We start from the raw sequence: 25,254 nt of genomic DNA on the forward strand, positions 1-25,254 counted from the left end.
CTCAGCGGTTAATGAACCTGACTAGAATCCATGAGGATGCAGGTTTGATCCCTGGCCTTGCTCAGTGGGTTATGGACCTGGCGTTGCTGTGAGCTGTGGTGTAGGTTGCAGACATGGCTCAGATCCCACATTGCTGTGGCTGTGGTGTAGGCCAGTAGCTGTAGCTCCAATTCAACCCCTAGCCTGGGAACCTCCATGTGCCATGGTGGCGGCCCTAAAAAAAAAAAAAGCAATCTAGCTCAATATCTTTTAAACTTTTTGTTTATTTATTTTGAGGCTGCACCCTGGGCCAGGGATCAAACACATGCCACAGCAGTGACCCCAGCCACAACAGTGAAAATGCTGGATCCTTAACCACTAGGCCACCAGGGAACTCCCAGCTCACTTCACTTCATCGGAAAGGGGCCTGAGAAAACATCTAATCCTCTCTTCCCTCCCCTAGCTTTTTTATTGTCGAAGTTGTAGAAATTGAGGTCAGAGAGGAAAAGGGACTTGCCCAGGATCACACGGTCCATTGGAGTCAGGACTAAGTCTAAGGAGTCAGGGACCTGGGTCTAAGGCAACACAGAACAGTAATTCTGAGCACAGAAAGGAGCTACAGGCAGACGATTGCAGCTCTGCCACTGAACTGACTGTTTGATGTTGGGCAAGTCATGTCCCCTCTCTGTGCCTCATTTTTCTCAACTATGAAAGGGGGTGCTAAGGCTTTCTGTCTCATAGGGCTGTTGAGAGGGTTAAATACCTCAATATTCATCAAGTACTTAGCATAGAGTCTGGCACAGTCTGTAATAAGTGTTTGCTGTGATTATTTCTACTCTGCCCTGGTCTGAGCATCTTCTTGCCTTTTTTTTTTTTCTTTAACACCTCCCATCTGCTTTCTTAATTCCCATTCTCCTTAGTATTCCTCTCATTTCCCTTTGTTTAATCCTTGTTCCTGTTCCTCAGGAGGGGAAGTTTGGCTTTTGAGAGAAAGAAAGGTGGAGTGACTGTATAGACTGGAAACATGCTTGAGAACCAGCTGGTGTCTGCCATGGTGACACATAAATACACAGCCTGTGTGTTAGTGTGATGATGGTACATGGTCCACACCATGTCAGTTACAGATTCACTCAACATCCTCTGGGTATGAGAGGCCCACATTCAATCAACCCGGACCCTCAATGACTGCAGAATTATCTTGAGCCCTTCTCAGGTGGAACTCACTCCTAAATCCAGTCCGGGGCAGATTTGACCTCCAGGCAGTTTGTGTTTTCAGCTTCCTCAGAGAGCCTGGCTTGGCGTTGGGAGTTTCCAGCTGAGGGAAGACTGAACGAAGAAGGCACCCTTAGAGGGGCTTTGATCCAGAAACATGCAGAGAGGCTGTGATGGTCTCCAACTCTCTTTCTCTCTGTCTCTCTCTCTCTCACACACACAAACACACACACACATGCACTGACATAGGTATATGCACATGAGCCAGTGGGCTTGAGCCTGCAGCTCATAAACTTCTTCCATATTCAGGACTTCCCGCCTTATCCATAGTCCAGTGAGCTGCAGAAAGGACCAATACCCATTTTACAGACAAGGAACTAATACCCATTTCATGGACAAGGAAGCTGAGACCAAGGAAGACTAGTGCTTTGCTCAAAGGCAGAGATGCAATAGAGCCAAGAGCAAACCAGAGCCCTTGTTTCCCAGCCTTGAAACCTTCTCTGTTTCAAGGCAGCTGGGAGACTAGAAGGCACTCAGAACAGCGCCTTCTAGTCAACTCAACTCTCTTTCCTTCCCAGGGGGTCGCACCAAAGCCACGCCTCCTTTTGAGCTGTCTCTGGGGACCGGGTAGAAAGCGGCCCCAGCGTGTCTCTTTAATGCGCGCCCCCGGAGGCCCCGCGCGCCCCCGCCACTATAACTGGAGTGCATGGAGCAGGCTGCGCTCAGAGGAAGAAGGGCGGGCGCTGGGCACCCGTTGACCGACTTTTTCAAGTGCGATCAGCGCCCGTCCGGCCCACGTCCCGCCCCCATGGACCCGCCCGGGGGCTCCCACTGCTGAGAACCCCATGCCTGTTGGGGTCGGGGCTGGGTTGCACCCCGCCGCCGTAAACTGATCCCCGCGGGCCGTTCAGGCTCCCCGCACCTCTTCCCGCAGCGCTCGCCGTCGGGCGAGGGCTCCGCCGCCGCCACGCCTCGCGCCCCGCGCTGCCCGCCCCATGCTGGTGCATACCTACTCCGCCATGGTGAGTCGTCTCGGGCCGAGGGGCACAGGGGCACTGGGCTGGGGATCCGGGAGCCTGAGTGCTGGACATTCCGAACCTCCTCCTCCAACGAAATCTCGGAGGGAGGGAGTCACTGCGACTCTGCCCGCTGAGAACTGTGCGCGCTGGAGACCGCTGTACCCAGCCCAAGGTTCCCGCGCCCAAGGGTCATTCAGAGATAGACAGAACAGCAAATGGACCCTCGGGAACTGAGGAAGGTCTTTTCGGCCTGGGATCCTTTCAGCTGCTGGCGGGTCGCCTAACGCGCCCCTCTCCTTCCCCAGGAGCGCCCCGACGGGCTGGGAGCAGCAGCTGGCGGGGCCCGCCTGTCGTCTCTGCCCCAGGCAGCCTATGGGCCGGCGCCGCCGCTCTGCCACACGCCGGCCGCCGCTGCCGCCGCCGCCGACTTCCAGCCGCCCTACTTCCCGCCGCCCTACCCGCAGCCGCCACTACCCTACGGCCAGGCGTCCGACGCCGCCGCTGCCTTTCCACACCTGGCCGGAGACCCCTACGGCGGCCTGGCCCCCCTGGCACAGCCGCAGCCTCCGCAGGCCGCCTGGGCTGCGCCCCGCGCCGCCGCCCGCGCCCACGACGAGCCGCCCGGCCTGCTGGCGCCGCCCGCCCGAGCCCTGGGCCTAGACCCGCGCCGCGAGTACGCTGCCTCTGTGCCTCGGCTCCTGCACGGCCTGGCAGACGGCGCGCACGGCTTGGCCGACGCGCCCCTCGGCCTCCCCGGACTGGCGGCGCCGCCGAGCTTGGAGGACATGCAGGTGAGGCCCGAAGGGTCCGGAATGGGCCAGGACCGGCCGCGGTGGTTTGGGACTTGGCAGGAGGCAAAGAGTGACCAATACAGGAACCTGACTTGTCTCCCAGCCTGCCTCTTCTTGCCCTTGACTCTCTGAGAATGCGTCCCACGTCCTGAGTTAGATGCTGCCTGGCCTTTCAGGCCGCCTGGCATTGAGTCCATGAGCCGTGCCTGGATGGTGGCCACCCTTCTCTGAGTAAATAGGCAGGGGCCGTCTGTCTCCGCTGGGCAACGTGGGACATCTATGCCCAGTCCTGATCTCCTGGGGTAGCCTGTGCCTTCAGTGAAGAAAGGTTCAAAAGTCCCTTTCTGCACTGCATGGTGAGGTAGCCAGGGCTCCAACTCAGAGCCCAGGGGAACCTTGATCCCACCAGGCCAGTCCCTGCCGCCTGCTGCTGGGTGGTGCGCTTTGGGTGGAGCAGACAGTACGGGGGGCAGGGATACCAGGGGCTTGGGAAGCGACAGGAGAAAAGGTCTACCACCACTTTTACCACCACCCTTACCACCACTCTGTCCTATTTTCCAGGCCATGGATGAGCCGGGAATGAGTCTCCTGGACCAGTCCGTGATCAAGAAAGGTAAGGAATGGGGTGCATCTGCCAGGGCAGAACGGGGCGAGATGGTGCAGGCCCCAGCACACAGAGCCAATTTCTTCTGTGATGGTACCTCCCGTGCATTACCGAGCTCTGTGGTCACCCGTCACACTTCCTCGCCCAGTAGAGAGGCAGTAGAGGCTGCAGGCATGGCTAGAGCTTGGGCAGTTGCTGTGGTTGGTAAGTCAGCCCCAGATCCAACTCCTGGGGTCCTCCGGAGGCCAACCACACTCACTTGGCTGCCCTGGCAGCCAAGGTGTACAGGGGCCTGGCCTCTCCCTACCAAGGGGAGGGCACTCTTATGGATCTGGAGTTAATTTGCAAAACGAGTTAAACCGCTTCCCTCTTTCCTAAGAGGGAGTGATGGGGGTGCTAGTCCCATGGATTTCGTTAAATGATTTCCACTTTACAGAGCCTTACCCTTTCCTAGCCTGCCAGGTACTTCTGCCCCTCCCTTCACAGCAGGGCCGTAGGGGCCTTGCAGTTTCTCTAGAGAATTTTTTCTCTGTACGGGAGCCTCTTTCAGCATTTAGGATTGGGGAAGGTGGTGTGTGAATATTTTATCAGGCTGTGTGCAGGAGGCTCAGGGCCCTGGTGTCCGTGTCTATGTGAGTTTGGGGTCCTGTACCTGTCTATATGTTCCTTTCTTAGGTGTCTTTCTAGTATATCTTGGTAAGTGTCTCTGTTGCTGTGAGTATGTGAGCGTGTCTGTTCTGCTGGTGCAATTTCTGTGCATTTGGAGGTGTATGTCAGGGTCTTTATTGTGTCCCAGATTTTGTTCTTTGGCACTGAAGATCTCTAAGCACGTAGGTTTGCTCTTTGTGTGTTTTTGGGGGGTGTTTGTGTCTCTCTGCCCTAGTAAAAGCCAGGGGTTTGAGATCTGCCCTCCAGTGGATTTCTAGGCCTCTGGTCCGAGTTCCGACATGATAGGGAAAGATGGGAAAGACAGAGACAGAGATTTAAATTTGGGGCGGATGCCAGAGAGGAATATGGAGGCACAGACAAGCCCGCTCTGCCCCCGGCAGGCCAGGCGCTGCTCCCATGGGATTTGGCTCGAGTTTGTTTTTCAAATGAGTGAATTCAAGCCTGGGCTCTGTTTGCCCTCCACGTGTTCTCAGATGGGGGAGGAGGGACCTGAGCGTGAGGGTGGGGGTGGGAGCTGGACTTCCAAGTGTCGAGGCTGTGTTACCTGGGGCTGGGATTTAGCTGGCTGGCCTGGAGTGTGCGTGGGGAAGATGAGGTGACAGGCCTCCTGGAACTTGGGGGAAGGGAGCTCCAGGTATCCCGGCTGTATTACCCGGAGCTGGGGGTTTGGGGAGGATGCTGGGAACCCGGCTGCCTGGAGGGTGCCTGGAGTCAGGGCAGAGGTGTGTGCTCAGAGCCAGCTCATTGTTGGTATGCTCTGCCTGGGTTTAGAGGATTTCTTTGAAGCCGAGGGAAAGAGAGCGTTTGGTCTACGGTGGCATGAGCCCACCGCTGGGCTGCGACCACCTGGAGATTCGACCTTGGTTGGGGTTCCCGGTTCCCTACTCCTCCCAGAGTTCAACGAGCTAGGGGCGCCTGGGCTCACTGACTCCCTGAGGATAGCCAGGACCTTGCATTTTGGGAAGGAGCTGCAGGATTTCTGCCCTGGGAAAGGGTAGAAAAATCAGCCGAGGCCCTGAGTATTTTAAACCCCAATCCCTTGGCCAGAGCCAGGACAAGAGACTGGCCAAGAAAAGGAACTAAACTTGCCTCGAGTTGGTTTCTCTCAAAGAACATCAGTTTTCATAAATCCCGGGTCCTAGGTGTGCGCCCAGATCCCCAGAGGCGGTTCCAAGAACACTGTCAGTGGGGCCAGGACCGTCCGGGAGTTGCGCGCTGGCTCCGGCGGGTGAGGTTGGACTTGGGCGCTGGAGAGGTGCGAGACCGCCGCGGGCGCGCACCCCGGCGGTATAACAGTGTCAAGCCCGTCAGTGGTCGCAGTGGAGTGTCCGCGACCTGAGCCGGGGACTGCACCCTGGGAGCCCCGACTTGACTCGGACGTCGAGTCACAGTAGGGAACGACGCACCAAAGGGGAAAGGATGAGAGCCCCAGCAGAAGGAAGCGCGGGGTTCCCAATACAGGAGCTTGACCTTCGGCTCGGGCCGCGAGCCTTTGGGGAGAAGAGAGAGTTCGGTGCTCTCTGGCTTTGCAAACGCCGAGACAGAGCTGATCTCTGGAAATCTAGACCTCAAGTGCATGCGCGGGTGACCCAGCTGTGTCTATATTCCAGTGGCCGGGCTGGAGCCCTGCGCCCTGGAACCTCCACACCCCGCGCACCGGTAATTTTCGCTTGGGCCGTCCGCAGTCACTGCGGGACTCCGGCCACGCTGCCAGCCACTTGGGCGCAGTTGATTAGCATCCTTCTTCGCCCCCGGGCCTTTACGAATGCCTCGGGAGCCCCCGTTGTGTCGTAAAGTCCTCTGGCACCTGCCAGGGGCGGTTGGGGACCACCCCACTCTGAGCTGGGCCCTGGAATTATAGAAAGTCGTTCTTGGCTAGCTGAAGCAAAGAATTCCTCCAGCTCCTCCCGGATCTGGCGGGAGGGGCAGCTGTGTCACCGCCGTTCGAGTCCTGGATGAAACCGAGGCAGCCCAGCTCTATTCCAGAAGCAGCCTTCCTATCGCTGGGAGGCCTGGCGTCAGGGGAAGTTGTAAAATCTTCACTACTCCAGGCGAGGGAGGGGAGGCGAAGTCCCTGCCTCATCACGCACTTGCAGGTGGGCAGGCCCTTGCAGCCAGGACAGCATAGGACCGGGATGGCAGATGGGGCTGAGGCTGACATTAAGGGAAGTGGGGGAGGGGAAAGCCCTCTATTTTTATCCACATTTATCGCTTTCAGTTTTGCGACCTATCCTAGGGGCACAGAAAGCAGGTGGGACTGGTCAGAGAGACAGACATGGACAGGAATATTTTCCAGCCGAGAAAGGCAGTGAGCAGGGGTCTGTACAGTGGCGGTGGGAGCTCAGAAGAGGAGCGGTGGGTGACTGAGGTTGGAAGGCTTTGGTAAGGAGAGACTTTAGCACAGGGCTCAGGAGGTGTTCGGGGGGTTGTTGAATGAATGAGTGATGGGTTTTAAAGTTAGAGTGCACTTGAAGAGGGGTTATCCAAAGGGCCGAGCTACTTTCACCCCACTAGGCACAGCATGCTTTGGAAAGCCAGGCAGGTATTTAAAAGGTTAATCACCTCTGTGGCTTTCAGGTTATATAGTCACAGCTGGAGGGGAGTAGTTTGGGGATGGGAATTGCAGTATCCCTCGGTCTCTCCAAGGAGAGTGGGTGGTTGCCTAATTGGGGTGGGGAATGGCTCTCTGCTAGGCTCTGTTGTCCAATTTCAAGGCACCTCCAGGCTGATGTAAATTGTTACCCTTTCCTCCGCAAATGCCTGGCTCTGGGAAAGGACAAGGGAGATGGGGAGGTTCTGGGCTTCCAAGTGAATCTACAAGCAGGGCTAGGACTGAGGTGAGGTAAGTGAGGAACTCGCCTGAGGCAAAGCTTAGGAGGGTCCCTAAAAACTCAGCAATCAAGATGAACAATATATCTTACTGCAGTGTTTTTTAAAAAAAATAATGCAAAAAATCCTCAATAAACAAAATGTCCAAATTTTGTGTAAAAACAGAATCTGACTCTGCACGTCTCCACCCCTGCCTCACTTGCCTCCCAGGCTACCTTTGACCCCAGAATGAGACTAAAAAACCAGTGCTTATGCAGATAGACTGTGGATTGTCCCTGGGGGCAATACAGAGCAGGGCGGTGAAGGGTAGGAGTTATATTTAAAGGAAACCCTCGAGGGAGAGGAAAGGGAGAGGGGCAAGATAAGGGTAGGGGATTAAGAAGTACAAACTACTGTGCATAAAATAAATAAGCTGCAAGAATATATTGTGCAACACGGGGAACAGAGCCAATATTTTATAACTATAAATGAAACATAACCTTTAAACATTGTGACTCATTATGTTGTACACCTGAAACTTATATAATATTGTACATCAACTATACCTCAATTAAAAAAAAAAAGGTAAAAGAACCCCTCTAGCAGTTGGTGAGAACAAAACTAGCTGGTCCCGCTGGGGGTGATGAAGAGACCCTAGTAGGCTGGGAGGAGGGTCTTGATCCCTCCTGTCTGCCTTCCTCCTGTTGTCCTTTCCCCAGGCTCTGGGCCCTAAGTGTGGCTAAAGGAACCTTAGGCATCAAATCCCCTGGGGGTGCCCGTTAACAAATACAGATTTCCTGGTCTGGATCTCACATCTATTAAATGAGAATCCCTGAAAGTGTGGCCCTGGAACTTCATTTCTTGAACTGATTGATAGAAGTAAAATTTACAGACCTGAAATTCATTCATTGGAAGGGTACAATTCAATGATTTTTAGTAAATTTATAGAGTTGTGTAACAATTACCATGGTCTGTTTTAAGACCTTTCCATCACCCTCCAAAATTTCTTCATTCCCATTGTAGTTAATTCCTACTCCAAGCCTTAGACAGTCTCTTATCTACTAAGTTTGCACATATTGGACATGTTACATAAATAAAACATACAGGAGTTCCCGTCGTGGCGCAGTGGTTAACGAATCTGACTAGGAACCATGAGGTTGTGAACCCCTGGCCTCACTCAGTGGGTTAAGGATCCGGTGTTGCCGTGAACTGTGGTGTAGGTCACAGACGCGACTCGGATCCCATGTTGCTGTGGTTGTGGTGTAGGCCAGCGGCTATGGCTCCGATTAGACCCCTAGCCTGGGAACTTCCATATGCCACGGGAGTGGCCCTAGAAAAGGCAAAAAGACTAATAATAATAATAATAAATAGAACATATAAATATATTGACCTTTGCATATAGCTTCTTTTACTTATAATATTTTTGAGATTTATGTTTGTTGTAGTCTGTATCAGCAGTTCATTCCTTTGTTATTGCTTAGTAGTACTCCATGGTATAGTTGTAACACATTTTGTTTATTCATTCGTCAGTTGATGGACACTGGGTTGTTTCCACTTTTTGGCTACGATGAATAATGCTGCTATGACCATTCACACACATGTCTTTGTGTGGACATATGTTTTCATTGCTCTTGAGTTCCTAGGACTGGAATTGCTGGATTTTATGCGAAGCTTGTGTTTAATATTTTAAAGAAACTCCCAAGCTGTTTTCTAAAGTGGCTGTAGTATTTTATATTTCCACCAGCAAGGTGTGAGGGTTCCGATTTCTCCCCATCCTCATCTGCATTTGATATGTCTGTTTTATTACAGCCATCCTGGTGGTATCTCAGTAAACTTTTGTTTGTTTTTAATTTTTAAATCTCAGTATAGTTTTAATATGCAATTTCCTAATGACTAATGATGTTGAGCACTTCTGCATGTGCTTACTGACCATTCATATATCATTTTTAGTGAAATGCCTATTCACATATTTTGATTGTTTTCTGATTGGGTTGTTTATCTTACTGTTGAATTATAAGAATTCTTTGTATACTCTGGATACACATCCCTAATAAGACATAGGATTTGCAAATATTTTCTTCAAGTCCATGGTTTCTCTTTTCACTTCTTTTCTTTTCTTTTCCTTTTTTTTTTAGGCTGCGCCCACAGCATACAAAAGTTCCCCGACCAGTGATTGAACCTATGCCACAGCAGTAACTAGAGCCACAGCAGTTGACAATGCCAGATCCCTAATCCAATGAGCCACCAATGAGCCAAAAGACACTCCTGTCTTTTAATTTTCTTAATAGTGTCTTTTTTTTTTTTTCTTTTTTGGGCTGTACCCACGGCATATGGAAGGTCCTGGGCTAGGGGTTATATTGGAGCTGCTGCCGGCCTACACCACAGCTATAGCAACACCAGATCCTTAACCCACCGATCGAGGCCAGGGATCAAACCCACATCCTTGTGGATACGGGTTCATTTCTGCTGAGCCACAACGGGAATGCCAAAGTTTTTGATTTTGATGAAGTCATTTATCATTTTCTTTTTTCTTTTTCTTTTTTTTTGTCTTTTTAGGGCCGCACCCTTGGCACATGGAGGTTCCCACGCTAGGGATCTAATCGGAGCTGTAGCTGTTGGCCTACACCACAGCTCATGGCAACGCCGGATCCTTAACCCACCGAGTGAGGCCAGGGATCGAACCCTGAAACCTCTTGGTTCCTAGTTGGATTCGTTTCCACTGAGCCATGACGGGAACTCCAATCATTTTCTTTTTTGGACCATGCTTTTTGTGTTGTATCTCAGAACTCGGCCCAACCCAAGATTATGAAGATTTTTCTCCTGTATTTTCTTCTAGAAAGAATTGCAATTTTAACCCGCTTTCCAGGGACTTTATTGCACACTCCCCAGATTCAGTGATCAGACCATTCACCACTGTGAACAGGCGTGTAGACTTGTGAGTATGTGAGAGTCTTGTCTGATAGGTTGAATAAGTAGGAGCTCTTATGTCTGTAGGAGTGTGTACATGTGGACGGCTTTTGCATGCATGACCAGGGGGACACCATGAATAGATCGCTTCAGCCTCCAGACTCACTGTGGTATGGGAGACAAACACCAGTGTTCCTGCTTTGCAGTCTGGGCTAGCTAATTCCCACCTCCATGACTGCTCCTTCCCCAGGTCAGCTGCTTCCCTAACCTTGACGTCTAACCCTCTGTCATTTTTGAAGGAAGAAGTTCTAAGGAAAAGAGGATTGGCATGTGAGGGAAGTAACAAAATCTATAATTCATATACACAAACACATGTCTGTCATGCACCTGCATTAGCTGCATCTATGTTTGCATACATCCAGCACATACTCTGTGTTTAAATATGTCAACATGGAGTTCCCGTTGTGGCTCAGTGGGTTAAGGACCCATGTTGTCTCTGCGAGGATTCAGATTAGATCCCTGGCCTTGCTCAGTGGGTTAAGGATCCAGCGTTGCCATAAGCTGCTGCGTAGGTCACAGATGCAGCTCAGATCAGGTGTTGCAGTGGCTGTGGTGTAGATCGGCAGTTGCAGCTCCAATTTGACCTCTAGCCTGGGGACTTCCATATGCTGCAGATGCAGCTGTAAAAAGGACAAATATAGATATATATGAGCAGGAGCAAAAGCACTTGCATTGTCACATTCCTGTGAAACTTGAGCCACACCTGGCAACCTATGCCACGGCTGTGGCAATGCAGGATCCTTAAGCCACTGCACCACAGTGGGTACTCTGATCCTCAGATTTTAATGAAAGTTGGGGATGGAGGAGGCTGCTGAAGGAGAGAAGGGTTTTCTGTCCCTCTGACTAGGAGTCATGGGAGAGAGGATAGTCACTTTGCCTTTCTTGTTAATTTATTAATTCATAGTTTTATTTTTTTAGGTCAAGATTGCAATATAATTTCTTTTTCTTGTTCTTTACTTTCTGGTTGTACCCAGAGCATATGGAAGTCCCTGGGCTAGGGATTGAACCCATGCCATAGCAGCACCCCAAGCTGCAGTGACACCACCAGACCCTTAACCTGCTGCACCACAAGGGAACTCTGAGGTATAATTTACATATAATTTACATTTACAGTTCACCCTTCTTAGATGCACCTTTCTATGAATTTTGACAAATGTAATCATATAGTCATGTAACCACTGAAACAAGATAAATAATTCCATCACCCCCCAAAAGTCCCCTCAAGGCAGAGCGACACAAGTGAAGAGGGCACCTGTGCACAGGGCTAGGAGACATTGGTGTCGGAGGAGCAAGGCTGCTATTGCATGTCCAATGTCAGTGTGTCTGTTGGGTCAGCACATTCCTGATTGTCATTCTGGGGGGAGGCCGGGATTGGGGTAAAGGGAGTGAGACAGAGTCATGCAAGGTCAGGGTCAGAGCCTGCTTCTATTTAAATTTTTGAGATTTTGTCATCATGGATTTTTTTTTCTTTTTTTGCTTTTTGGGGCCGCACCCTTGGCATATGGAAGTTCCCAGGCTAGGGGTCAAATCAGAGCTACAGCTGCCAGCCTACATCACAGCCACAGCAACACGGGATCCAAGTGACGTCTGCAACCTGCACCACAGCTCACGGTGACACCAGATCCCTCACCCATGGAGGGAGGCCAGGGATCGAACCCGAGTTCTCATGGAAACTAGTCAGATTCGTTTCCGCTGTGCTACAACAGGAACTCCTCATCATGTATTTTTACATTAATTTGTTTTCTTTTTTGGCCCTTCAGCACATGGAGTTCCTAGGCTGGGGATCAGACCTGAGCCAAAGTTATGACCTATGCCACAGCTGCAGCCACACTGGATCCTTAATCTGCTCTGCTGGGTCAGGGATTGAACGTCCATCCCAGTGCTCCAGAGATGCCACCGATCCTGCTGCATCACAGTGGGAACTCCTTAATTTTTATTTTTAAAGATATTGTACTAAAGGAGTTCCTGTCATGGCACAGTGGAAACAAATCAGACTAGTATCCATGAGGATGCAGGTTCAATCTCTGACCTTGCTCAGTGGGTCAGTGATCTGGCATTGCTATGGTTGTGGGGTAGGCTGACAGCTGTAACTCTGATTCCACCCCTCGCCTGGAAACTTCCATATGCCACAGGTGCAGTCCTAAAAAAAAAAAAAAAAAAAAAAAAAAAGCCTTAAAATACTGTTTATTTTGGAGTTCCCTGGTGGCTCAGCAGGTTAGGGATCTGGCATTGTCACTGCTGTGGTGCAGGCTGGATCCCTGGCCAGGGAACCTCTGCATGCCACAGGTGTAGCCCAGCACACATAGGATTACTGCTTGTCCTGATTGCTTTGTGGTGCCTTCTCAAATTTTGCACCCAAAGTGAGTACCTCACCTGCCTCACCTTTTGGCCCTGCTCTGTTGACAGGGAACTTGTTTGGGGTGTGGTGTGTGCTGCTACTTTCTCCATATCCCCCCACCTCTCCACTATTCCCATGACCTTTTGGCCCCTCCCTCGTGCCTGAATTGGGACAACCCAGGGAGGTAGGATAGTTTATTATCAGTGGCTAAAAAAGGAATGATGGTCTCCTAATGACCTCTACCCTGGGCAAATCTGGGCTGTGGCCATCACTCCCCATTTCAGGTTTCAAGAACCCTTGCTTCATTCATTTATTCCACATTCACTGCCATCTACTTATGCCAAGACCCTGCCCGCAGGCACTCCCAGTTGGTGGAAAAGACTGAAAAGGAAGCAGACAGGAGTTCAGTGTGGTAAAGACAGTGACAGAGGGGAGAGGGAGCTGGAGTCGAGGGCCCAGGAAGTTTTGCATTGAGGGTGGTGCCTGGACCAAGGCTTAGGAAGGAGAGGGCCCTGCTTAGGAAAAGGGAGAAGGGAGCCTGAGACAAAGAGTGAGCCGTTCTATGGGACTTAAAGAGCTCATACCCTGGTGAGCTCGTCATCCCACAGTGCAGGTGGCACTTCACATGTTCTATTTGCTCTGTCCTGGGTTTCCATTTTTTTTTTTTTGTTTTGCTTTTTAGTGCCGTACCTATGGCATATGGAGATTCCAGGCTAGGGGTCTAATCGGAGCTACAGCTGCCGGCCTACGCCACAGCCATGGCAATACTGGATCCGAGCCACATCTTCGACCCACACCACAGCTCAAGGCAATGCTGGATCCTTAACCCACTGATGGAAGCCAAGGATCGAACCCACAACCTCGTGGTGCCTAGCTGGATTCGTTTCCATTGTGCCACGATGGGAACACCTACATTTTTTAATCAGTTGCTAATGTTTTAGAAATCCAGAGATTTCACCTGGAAATCTCGAATCCTAGTCTCACCAGCAAACACCAACAATAATAACAATTAACAGGCGTTCCCTCGTGGGGCAGCAGGTTAAAGATCTGGCGTTGTCACTACAGTGGCTTGCGTTGCTGCTGTGGTGTGAGTTTGTTCCCTGGCCCAGGAAATTTCACATGCCTTGGGCACAGCCAGTAAACAACAACAACAAAAACCAAACAAACCGAGAGTTCTGTCAATGCTGTTGTGTCCTGCACGGTAACACTCGACCAAGTAGCAGATCCCCACGTCTCAGTCACTCATGTTACCTGCTGTGCTCTCCCCTTCGAAGTCTAGATCCGTGCTGTCCACTGTGGCAGCCATTGGCCACGTGTGTATTTGAAATATTGCTAGTCCAAATTAAAATGGGCTGTAAGTGTAAAACATGCATTGAACTTCGAAGACCAAGTACAAGAAAACAACGTAAGATGACTTAATAATTAAAAAAAAAAATTTTTTTTTTGGCCGCACCTGTGGCATGTGAAAGTTCCCAGTGACCTGAGCCGTTACAGTGACAATGCCAGATCCTTAACCCACCGTGTCACAAGAGAAGTCTGATTTTTAAAATACTGATTTTAGAAGCTCCCGCTGTGGCGAAAGGAGGTTGGCAGTGTCTTGGGAGCACTGGGAGGTGGGCTGGATCCCTGGTACGGTGGGTTAAGGATCTGGCATTGCTGCAGCTGTGGCTTAGGTTGCGACTGTGGCTCGGATGTGATCCCTGGCCTGGGAACTCCATATGCTGTGCGGCGGCCAAAAAAAGAAAGAAAGAAAAAAGAAAAACAAATTGATTATAGGAGTTCCTGCTGTAAGCGCAATGAGTTGAGAATCTGCTTGCAGCAGCTCCGTTTGCTGTGGAGGCGTGGGTTTGATCCCTGGCCTGGTGCAGTGGGTTAAAAGGACCTAGCATTTATGCAGCTGCAGCTTGGATTCAATCCTTGGCCCGGGAACATCCATATGACATGAGTGTAGCCATAAAATAAAATACAAATTTTAACCATTAACTAACTATATGTTTCAGTGATAATAGTTTTATATATTGGGGTAAGTAAAATATATTAAAATTGGTCTTACCAGTTGCTTCTTTTTAAAAACAGGGCTACTAGAAAATTTTAGCTTTTTTTTTTTTGTATTTTCTAGAGTTGCACCTGCGACATATGGAGGTTCCCAGGCTAGAGGTCCACTTGGAGCTGTAGCCGCTGGCCTACCCCAGAGCCACAGCCACTCGGGATCTGAGTCGCATCTTCGACCTACACCACAGCTCATGGCAATGCCGGATCCTTAACCCACTGAGCAAGGCCAGGGATCAAACCTGCAACCTCATGGTTCCTAGTCGGATTCGTTAACCACTGTGCCACGACGGGAACTCCTAGAAAATTTTAACTTATACCTGTGGCTTACAGTATATTCGTATTGGTCAGTGTGGGCCGAGAGCCTAAAGGGCAGATGGTGGACCAGGCAAGAGGAGTAGGCAGGGTCTGGACCACAAAAGAGGCTGAAGGAGGGCATTATGGCAGTTAAGGATGTGAACTTTAAAGTCCATCCTCAGAGTTCAAGACCCATTTCTGCTCCTTAATGCTGTGCCATCTTAACCTCTTTGAACTTTTAGTTTCTTTATCTTGAAACGAGGATAGATAATAGCATCTTCTCCACAGAGCTGACAATGTGAAGCACTTGGTATGCCGTTGGCACTCAATGAAGGATCAATAGCATCATTTGCTCAGCTATGGACCTGGAATTTGATTCTCACGGAACAGACCAGGCACTGTCGGGGTCTCAGCTGAGGAATGATGTGTGTTCCAGAAAGATCCCTCTGGAGCAGAGGGGTGCAGAAATTCATGTGGGAAGTGAGCGTCCCTGTACAGGCAGAGAAGTGGCTGCATGCAGGGCATGTGGAGAAATGAAAGCCCTAGCACATGGTGACGGATGGGATGTGGTGGGAGAGGGCAGTGAGGAGGGGAGCCTCACTGAGGCTTCTGGAGGGGTGGAGGGTTTGAATGTGGATCCAGAGAGGGAAAAGCTGGAGGGGCTCTGCTAGGCCAGGGACTGGGCCAGCTTTGCTTACTTCTGCATTCCTGAGGCTGAGCACAGTTCCAAGCACACAGGTGCTCAGCAAGTATTTGCCAGGTGACTAGAGGGCTGAGTGCTGCCTTTAGAGATCACAGTCCAGGGCTTGCAATTGGCACTAAGCCTACCAGCTGCATGATCTCAGGCAGATTACTTCACCTCTCTGGGCTGCAGTCTCCTCACCTGTAAAATGGGAATAATGTAGCCCCCTGGTGGGTTGTTCTGAGGATTCAGTGAGGTTATCTGTGGAAGCACATAGTATAGTGAATGCTCAGTGACTCCTGGCCTCAGCGCCCCATGTGCACCCCCCTCCCCTAATACACACAAGACCTTCCCTTCTCTACTGATGCTCTTACTTCCTTGAAAAAAGAGAAGCCCAAGGGGAAGTAAGTGCCTCAGTTATTCCCTTCCCCTTGAGGCTTAGTAGGAGGATGGAGGGTAGACTGCAGGAAGACCGTTCTTTTAGACCCAAGTGTGTCCGAATGGGTGTTAAAAAATAAACTTCTCAGATTCCCTTTCCCACCCCTCATAGATATTGGTAGATAATTCGAGAGCATTTGGGGGAGAGGGCTGTAGGGTGTATCTTTATTCCTGGTCTCCTTGAGCATCCCAGAGTGACTTGGCAGGAAGGGGGCCAGGGCTGGAGGCCTAATGGAGCCTCACCCTCCCTGTGTGGGAATCCAAAGTCTACAGGCCCTTCACTGATCTGGGGTCACAAGTGAGCTGAGGTGTGAGGACTGGTGACTCCTTGTGTTTGCACGGATCTGGATGGGCCCTGCTTCAGGACCCAGGAGTCTTGCCTCCAGCTCAGACTCTATTGCCTTATTTCCAACTCCCTCTCTGATTGCACATGCCCAAACTCCAAGGCTGCTGAAGCTGTTTGAGTTTTGACAAGGGAACCAGCCTGATTCAGTGGAGGAAATGGCAGTTCAAGAGCCGGAGGACTTCGGGTTTAATTTCTACCACCCATTACCTGAGTGAGCTTGAGTGGATCCCGTTAACTTCATTGTGCCTTAGTCTCTTCCCTTGCAGAGCAGGGAGAGTAGAACTTCCTTCTGAAAAGTGCCAGGACAGCAGATGCGGCCATGTGTGTGCAGCATGGTAGCTCAGTGCTTCTTCGACATGATCATGCTGCAACTGGCTAGTGCCCCTGTCCTGTGGTCCCTGGCTCAGTGTTGTCTCTCTCTCCCTTGCTCTCACTTCTGCTCCACAGTCCCCATCCCCTCCAAAGCCAGCAGCCTTTCAGCTCTCTCATTGGCCAAAGACAGCTTGGTTGGTGGCATCACGAACCCAAGTGAGGTCTTCTGCTCCGTGCCAGGCCGGCTCTCTCTGCTCAGCTCGACGTCCAAGTACAAGGTTACAGTGGGGGAGGTCCAGCGGCGACTCTCACCTCCCGAATGCCTCAATGCCTCCCTCCTGGGTGGCGTCCTTCGCAGGTAGGAAGGTCAGCCCACAACTCCCTGCACAGTGCCAGGGCTAAAATCTGTGGACATTTCAGACTTTCCCAGGGGATCAGAGAGGGGCCAGCCCCATCCCAGGTCACAGCTGTCCAGATGACAGGGTCTTCTCTACCTCAGTCTCTCTGGGGTGCATGCTCTGGGCACAGGCCTAGGTCCCCAGCAGCTCCCACTGGTCTGTGGGCTTGGGGGCGGGGGATGGTGAGGAGCCTGGGTACAGGGAAGGGATGGAGGCCTCAGCCACATTGGGCATGATGGACAAGGTTGGGTCTGGGGAAGGGAGAGTGCCATCTTCCATAGGAAAGGTATTCCCAGGACCCTGTGCCAGTATAGGCCTCTCTGGTGTGTGTGTGTGTTTTAGGGTGGGGAGCATGAGGTCCACAGTTTGTCTTCATGGTTGTGTCTGTCTCTCTGTGCACGTCCTTGTGCTTGGGTAAGGTATTTTTTGCTTCAGGGCTATGAGTTTTGATGTATTTTGTAGTGTTTGTGTGCTTGCGTGCACGTGTGTGCGTGCATGAGTTGGGGGGGTAGGAAGTGGTGACCAGCAATATATGTTTTCATGAGTGTGAGTTTCTTGTGTTATTTTTAGTGGGATGTGTTAGAGTGTGTCCCACTCTGTGTGTGTGTGTGTGTGAGAGAGAGAGAGAGAGACTGCATGTGTACCTGCAGCTAGACACATGTATATTTGCACAAATGTACCTTTGTGTGGAGCTGCATTTGTGCAGGTGTGGGAATATCTCCTTATTCTTGGTCTCTTTGAGCATCCCGGAGGGGGCTTGTCTGAGTCTGTAAGTGTCTGTACAAATGTCCCTGGGATCCTGACTTGCATGAACATGTGTCTCTGCCTCTGTCTCTGGGTGTCTGTGTCTGCCTCTATTGGTGTGGGTGTATGTCTACTCTTGGCCATCTGTGTGTGTTCATCTGTATGTGTGTGTCTGTGTGCCCCTGGGCAGCTGTGTGTCTAACTGTGTCTCCCCATGTGTTTCTCGGTGTTTCCCCGGTGTCTCTGGGTCTGCTTGTCCCTGCGTAGCTGTGTTGGTGTGCTATGGTGGGGAGAAGGACCATAAGATGCTGGTCTATCCTGCTCCACCTTGGGCTGTCCCTGCTATTGAGAGGATTAGGGAGAAATGAGGGGTTCCTGGAGCTGGGCGCTCGCTACACCTTCCATTCCCATCTTGGCTGCAAAACCAGTGAGATTAGAAAGAGATTGGGATCAGGTTAATAGAGGCCCAAGAGTGTCCCCAGGGCCAGACCCAAGCCTCAGCAGGGTTAGTGGGGGCAGCAAGGCTCTGCTGGGGGTCACTTAGCCTACATGCTTCTATTCGTCTTCATGTGTGTATCTGTCTCTCTGTGTGCACGTCAAGGGCCAAGTCCAAGAACGGGGGCCGGTGTCTGCGGGAACGGCTGGAGAAGATTGGGCTCAACCTGCCAGCTGGCCGTCGCAAGGCTGCCAATGTGACACTGCTGACCTCGCTGGTAGAGGGTGAGATCTAATGGGACATGTGTCATCTAGTGTGACTGTGTGTGACTGTCTCCAGTGCAAGATGGTGTGTTTAGTCATGTGTATTCTCTGTGCATCACATATAAGTAAGGGGTGTGTGTGATATGTGTGTTAATCTTTAAAAGTATGTGCATGCACACATATGCACATGCTGGTACAATAGAGAGTGTGTGTGTGTGTGTGGCAAGGAGAGTGGCCAATGTTTGGATGTGGTAGAGATGAGGGGATCAAAGTCCCTTACCTGGAGGTTAGTGACTCTGGGCCGGGTCACCTTGGGTTCAGGCTCTGGGATACACTGTAGGCTCAGCTCCCATCCCTGAGCTGAGCCCATCCCAGGTGGTCCCAAGGGAGAGCAGTGGGGTTGGGACTAGAGCTGAGAGGGGAATGAGGAGAAAGTATCTGAAGAAGCAGGATGGCCTTGCCAGGAGCTCAAGGTTCAAGGCCATGCTCCAAGCTCAAAGATACACCTGGCTATAGTGATGGCTCATCTCTGCCTCCCCTCCCCAGGAGAGGCCGTGCACCTGGCCCGAGACTTCGGCTATGTCTGTGAGACCGAGTTCCCAGCCAAGGCAGCTGCCGAGTACCTGTGCCGACAGCATGCTGACCCTGGGGAACTGCACAGCCGCAAGAGCATGCTGCTGGCTGCCAAGTGAGTGAGGGCGCCATGCACACGCTGTCATGGGTGCTGAGTACAGGCACATGTTGGTGCAGGGCACAGACACAGACACCAAGCATGGGCACAATGGATATCACTTCTGTACATGCGATGTATACATGGTACATGTGGCACTACCCATGGGCACACCTGGCACAGCAGAGGCACACATGGATACGTGAGCATCTCTGGGTTCCAGAAATCAGCAAAAACAGTGTCACAGACAGGCTTACATAGGTACCACGCCCCCATACACTGCCCCATGGCACCACCAGCCCCAGGTCCATCCTGGATCTGAGATTCCCTGGCCCTGCTCCCTTGCCTGAGCCTTGCCAGTCAGCCCCTCTACTCTAGTGACCTCCATCAGGACACCAACACCCACCTGGGCCCCTGGCTTGACTCTCCTTTGTCCTTTATACCTGAGCCCTCTGCAAATCTCATCGATGCCTCCCTCACCACCACTCACATGCTGCCACCTCAACTCCAGTCTCCCAGTCTTACTCGTGGACCCTCACCCCAGTGCCCCTCTGTTCCCTCAGCCTCCTTGCACATGCACTGCTCCCCTATCCAAGAGCCTTCCATGGCTCCCATTGCTACTTCATTGATTTTCAAACTAAGTTCTGTGGAGATGCCTCGAGGCCTGTTTAATGAACTGGTATTCCATTAAGATTTAGTTTTTAGAAAGGGTCCCATTGCAAGAGAAAGGTTTTGAAAATCACCAACCTGTAAAGTCTAGGCTCCTTTGAGGGCCCCACAACCTGCTCTGCACAAACCCCAACCACTCCAATTGACCTACTTGCTCTCTCCTGCCCTCGGGCTTGCTCTGCTGCTTAGGACACCATCCAGTCCCCTCACCTAACGCAGTCCTTCAAATCACAATTAAGTCCTCTAGGCAGAAGTGGAATCATAGGCTCATGGGACCTTTGAGGTTGCTTGCATTGCAGCTGGAGAAACATATCTAGGGCAGGGCTCACCTCACTCATTAATCAGCTAATTCATCAAGCATTTCCTGGGTCCCAGTCATGTCTAAGATGCTGACGGGTGTCCATGGTGATGTAAAGGTGAGACATGGGCGACTGTCCTGTCTGGCCCACATGCAGCATGCACAGAGAAGGGAACAAAGGCTGCAGACAAGAGCTGGATTCAAACCCCAGCCTAGTCACTTGGGCGGGTCATCTCACCTGTCTGAAACCAACCAATTTCCTCTTCCATATGATGGGGGTAATAATAACAGTGTCGATTTGTTGTGAGAATACATATAGTGTGCTTGGTACAGCATCTAGGCCTCAAATCATGTTCACTGCTATTACTTCAGTTTGGTGTTTTTTTTGTTGTTGTTGTTTTGCTTTTTAAGGCCACACCTGTAGCATATGGAGGATCCCAGGCTAGGGGTTGAATCAGAGCTGCAGCCATAGCCACGTGGGATCTGAGCTGTGTCTGCGAACTACACCACAGCTCGTGGCAACACCAGATCCTTAACCCACTGAGCAAGGCCAGGGATCAGATCCATAACCTCATGGTTCCTAATCGGATTTGTTTCCGCTGCGCCATGACATGAATTCCTTATTTCTGTTATTTAAGGCAGATTCTAGATTGTTCCCTGATAATTTCATAGACAAAACTCTTAAAGCATTGGGTATTTTGGGTGGAGGTAGAAGTAGGAAAGAGAATCAAGGAGACTCCTGAATAAGGTAGGAATTGAGCTGGACTTTGAATGTGGGCAGGACATCCACAGAAAAAGAGATTGTAGGGTATTGGCATGTGCTGTTTATTAGCTGTGTGATATTGGGCAAATCAGTTAACATCTCTGAGCCTCACTTTTCTGTAACATGGGTATGATCATCATTTGCAGACTACTGGGTCAGCAATCATATGTATATATAAAGTGCCCAGCATGTGGTGGGTCCTTCCTTGGATGCAGACATTTGTCCTCTGACTTTCCTTCCCCCACCAGGCAGATCTGCAAGGAGTTTGCAGACTTGATGGCACAGGACCGTTCACCGCTGGGCAATAGCCGCCCAGCACTCATCCTGGAGCCTGGAATGCAGAGCTGCCTGACACATTTCAGCCTCATCACCCATGGCTTCGGGGGGCCTGCCATCTGTGCTGCCCTCACTGCCTTCCAGAACTACTTGCTGGAGTCACTCAAGGGGCTGGACAAGATGTTTCTAAGCAGCACGGGCAGTGGGCATGGTGACACCAAGGCTTCGGAGAAGGATGCCAAACACCGGAAATAGTTGCTCTCCCTACCTCATCCCTAAGGGGCTCCCAAGGCCTGAAATGAGGTCTTTGTTCCTGGGGGTGGCCTGAAAGGATTAAAAGGGGGGGTTGGAATCAAGCCAGAAAGAGAACATTCCTCTAGAAACCCCCGAATTAGGGGTGTGGGATGAAGTAATGGGAGGTGGTGTCTGGGTGGTCTGTTGCTAAGGGCCCAGGTGGCTGTCTCACATGTGCCACTTTCTGACCCTTGACTGCTGCGAAGGGCTTGGACAGGAAATTGGCATGGAAAAGCCTGATTCTTGGGGCCAGTGCTGCCCATTAGGGTGCCTGGGCAGCAATGGGTTCTCCTAGGGGCCAAGGCCTTGCTGCTTTAAGCCAGCAGAGGGAAACTAACAAACTAGAGGTGCTACTGAGGCATTGGTACCCCCTCATTCCAGACTCTCCTACCCCCAGAAAAGGGATGCTGGCAGGAGGCCCCGGTGGGCTTTTTGGACCCCTCCAACCCTTGGAAAGAAGTAGGCAGGAGAGACCCTTGAGGAACAGAGAAGATAAAGCACAAATTGCATAACTTGAATCCAGGCTGCACTTCAGTCTTGTTGCTGTCTGTCCTATTTATTTATGTCGTAATTAAAGTTTTTAAATGTCCAGTGCAACTTATTTATCCCATTGAGGACTCCTGTTTCATTGTCTTCTGCTCATGTACCAAGATGTCCAGCTGGACCAGGATGGAGAGGTTGTCTTTGCTCTCAGAGGGCTGTGGGTGGGCTGGGAGGGAAGAAAGATGTCAGGGACATTGAGGTTGTTTGGGATTTTGTATGTGTCGTTTCTCCTGCCCTGCAGTCAGTATACCTCCCCAACTCCCAGATTGTTTTCATTATCTTAATAAAAACTTTTCATTGGATATGAAGCCTTCCCTGTCCTTCAGTCCTGGATTTGCTTCCCAAGAGGGCAAGACCACAGGATTTAGGAGGGGTTGAAGGACTGTGCCTCTAGGGGGAAACCCTTAGAAGGGGCTGTGGGCATCTCTGTGTGAGGGGGTGGGTCTATCTGGCTTGTCAGTGTGCCTATTAGTTATGTGTGTGTGAAGTGAATCCTGGTGGGTGGGAGCTGTATGTATATTATTGTGACTTACTGGGCCTGTGTGTCAATGTGTCAATCTGGCTATTGGCTTTATGTGATGTGTTACCATGGCCACTGGTGGCAGATCTCTATGTGTGAATGCTGATGACTCTGGGTGTATGTTGGAACCATTCAAATCCAGCTATTTTGTCTTCTTGAGGATTTCATTCTTTGGGCTGTTTTTCTTTCCTGCACAGTCTCTCCCTCTGCGGAATTATCTACTTGACTATTCCCCAAAGGATACATGTTCTAGGATCTCTTACCTTACAAAACGTAAATCCTTTCCCCATCTACTTCTTTTGCAGTTAAGTTTTTGAAAGATTGCTCTTACCTTCATTTCCTCATTGCCAATTCACTCCTGTCGAATCAGATGTAGCTGCCTGCCTACACCACAGCTACAGCCCCTCGGGATCTGAGCCGTGTCAGGAACTCCTTTCAACCCACTTTAAATGTGGCTTCTATCCCTACCAGCCAATGGAAATCCACGCAGCAAGGTTATCAATAGCCACAATGTCAAATCCAAAGGCCCATTTTCTGGACCTCACAGCATTTGACATGGCTGACCACTTGCTCTTTTCTTTCCGGAGCTATAGCTGCCGGCCTGCGCCAGAGCCACAGCAACGCCAGGTCCGAGCCGCATCTGTGACCTACACCACAGCTCACAGCAATGCCGGATCCTTAACCCACTGAACGATGCCAGGGATCAAACCCAAACCTCATGGTTCCTAGTCGTCTTCGTTTCCGCTTCACCACGACGAGAACTCCCCACTGTTCTTTTCTGAAACACTTCTACTTACATCCAAAGTAGAGTACTTGAGTCGTATTCAAATCTTGACCAGGCCACTTTCCTGACCTCAATAAATGTCACCACTCTCTACACTCAGTTGCTTAAGCCAGAAACTAGGGTGTCATATTAGATTCTTTCCCTACAGCTAATCCATGAGAAAGTCCATCCTCTTCTATCTGCTCTGCTACCACTTGAGTCCTCAGGGCTATTGCAACAGTCTTCCAACTGGTCTCCCTGTTTTCACTGGCACACTTTCATACTAAGGCCTTGCAATGATCTAGGCTTTGCCTATTTCTTCAACTACATCTTAAACTACTCCCTTCATTGCTCAATTTGTTCTAGCTACATTGATTTCCTTTCTTTTTTTTCAATGCTGCACCCACAGCATATGGAAGTTCCCACACTAGGGGTCAAATCAGAGCTACAGCTGCCAGCCTATGCCACAGCCACAGCCACACAGGATCCAAGCTGCATCTGCGACCTACATCACAGCTCATGGAAACACCAGATCCCCAACCCACTGAGTGAAGCCAGGTATCGAACCCATAATTTCATGAATACTAGTCAGGTTCTTAACCTGCTGAGCCACAATGGGAACGCCTGGTTTCTAATCCTCAAACGACCACTTTTATGCCTCAGGGCCATTGCACTTACCATTCTTTGCCTGGAATTCTCTTTCTCCAGTTCTCTGTAGATGTGCCAGCAGCAAGTGCTTTGCAGAAATGAAAGGTCTAGGAGTCCTCTCTCAGATGAAAGGTCCAAAGATGTGATTTCTGTCCCCAAGAAGTCTCCCTGTCTCAAGCCACCCATATGAAAGGAGGCATGAAGGAAAGGCTGGAAGAATGTTCACTTAAACCAAAGCCCTGGGCCTAGCAAGATGTTCAACTACTAGAATTATTTTAGACTATGGAAGTTGAGGGGATTAAATATTTGGCAATTAAACTATTTCAGCACTCTCTTCCATCTCTTAAAGTTTCCTTGTCAGTCTCCCCAACCTCTTCACTAATTAGAATTAAGCTTCTCTATCCTGAGGCAAAACAGCTGCTCTCTTCTCCAAACTATCCACTCTCACTCACCACAAGCCTGGAAAGGAAGAAACTGTTTTCAATGTATTAATCACCTGAAAGCAGATAGGAATCAATTGGGAGACCATTCTGAATAGTTTTTGGTCATGAGTGTTAAAATATTCCCAGTGTTTTTCAAACTTCAGGAAATTGATTTAGAAGGACATAGGTGGCATTTAAAAAAAAATAAAATCTGGGGTTGGAGTTCCCTAGTGGCCTAGTGGTTAAGATTCAGTATGGTCACTGCTGCAGCTTGGGCTTGGGAACTTCCACATGCCCTGCCCGCCCCCCCACCCCCCACCCCCGCAAAAAAAAAATCTGGTAGACGAAAATAGATTAGAAAATATCAGTGTGCACTACATCATGACATATACACATATCTGCTGTAAGAAAAGTTCTGGGAAGCAATGCTTACCCGTTTACAGTAGGTGTATATACATGAGTAAAGTAAAAAATGTATGCTGAGGCCATTTAGTTGGGTAATGGGCTTTATGAAGTGCAGAAGAGAGAAAGGAAATTGGGGAACTAGGTTGGGAAAGAATTATGAAAAGCCTAGTATGTCAAACCAAAGAGTTGAGCTTTATTTCTCAAGCAATGGAAAACCATCAGTAAGTTTTAAGTGATGCATGATCCAACTTTTGGAGTACACTGGAGTGGGAGGAGATTAAAAATAGAAAGAAGTCAGGAGGCTGTGGAGTTCCCATTGTGGTGCAGCGGAAACGTATCCAACTAGTATCCATGAGGATGCAGGTTTGATCCCCGGCCTCAATCAGTGGGTGAGGGATCTGGTATTGCCGTGAGCTGTGTTGTAGGTCACAGACGCCGTTCGGATCCCATGTTAATATGGCTGTGGTGTTGGCCAGCAGCTACAGCTCCAATTCAGCCCCTAGCCTGGGAACTTCTATATGCTGTGGGTGCAGCCCAAAAAAGCAAAAAAAAAAAAGAGACAGGAGGCTGTTAAAATAGTTCAAGAAAAAAATGATGGGAGATAGGAGTGCCCATTGTGGCTCAGTGGTAA

General features: G+C 50.4%; 1 protein-coding gene and 1 long non-coding RNA gene across 2 annotated transcripts; one reads left to right on the forward strand and one right to left on the reverse strand.

Annotated features, from left to right (window-relative positions):
• Positions 1-1,886: 1,886 nt before the first annotated feature.
• TFAP2E (transcription factor AP-2 epsilon) lies at positions 1,887-22,167 on the forward strand. Its single transcript, XM_021095919.2, has 7 exons — positions 1,887-2,213; positions 2,516-3,001; positions 3,563-3,614; positions 16,647-16,869; positions 18,255-18,373; positions 18,899-19,040; positions 21,001-22,167. The coding sequence occupies exons 1-7, from the start codon at positions 2,187-2,189 to the stop codon at positions 21,281-21,283; spliced, it is 1,332 nt and encodes a 443-aa protein (XP_020951578.2). The 5' UTR covers positions 1,887-2,186; the 3' UTR covers positions 21,284-22,167.
• LOC146402668 (uncharacterized) lies at positions 20,801-23,964 on the reverse strand. The gene is made up of 2 exons (XR_014807459.1): positions 23,827-23,964; positions 20,801-22,031 (listed from the first exon to the last, which is right to left on the reverse strand). It is a non-coding gene; the product is annotated as an uncharacterized LOC146402668 (long non-coding RNA).
• Positions 23,965-25,254: the final 1,290 nt, after the last annotated feature.

This window comes from Sus scrofa, chromosome 6 (assembly GCF_054392235.1).
Source record: "Sus scrofa isolate SSC_HxYL_T2T_F1_AM1 chromosome 6, Sscrofa_HxYL_maternal_Yorkshire_Landrace_v2.0, whole genome shotgun sequence".
Classification (NCBI taxonomy): domain Eukaryota; kingdom Metazoa; phylum Chordata; class Mammalia; order Artiodactyla; family Suidae; genus Sus; species Sus scrofa.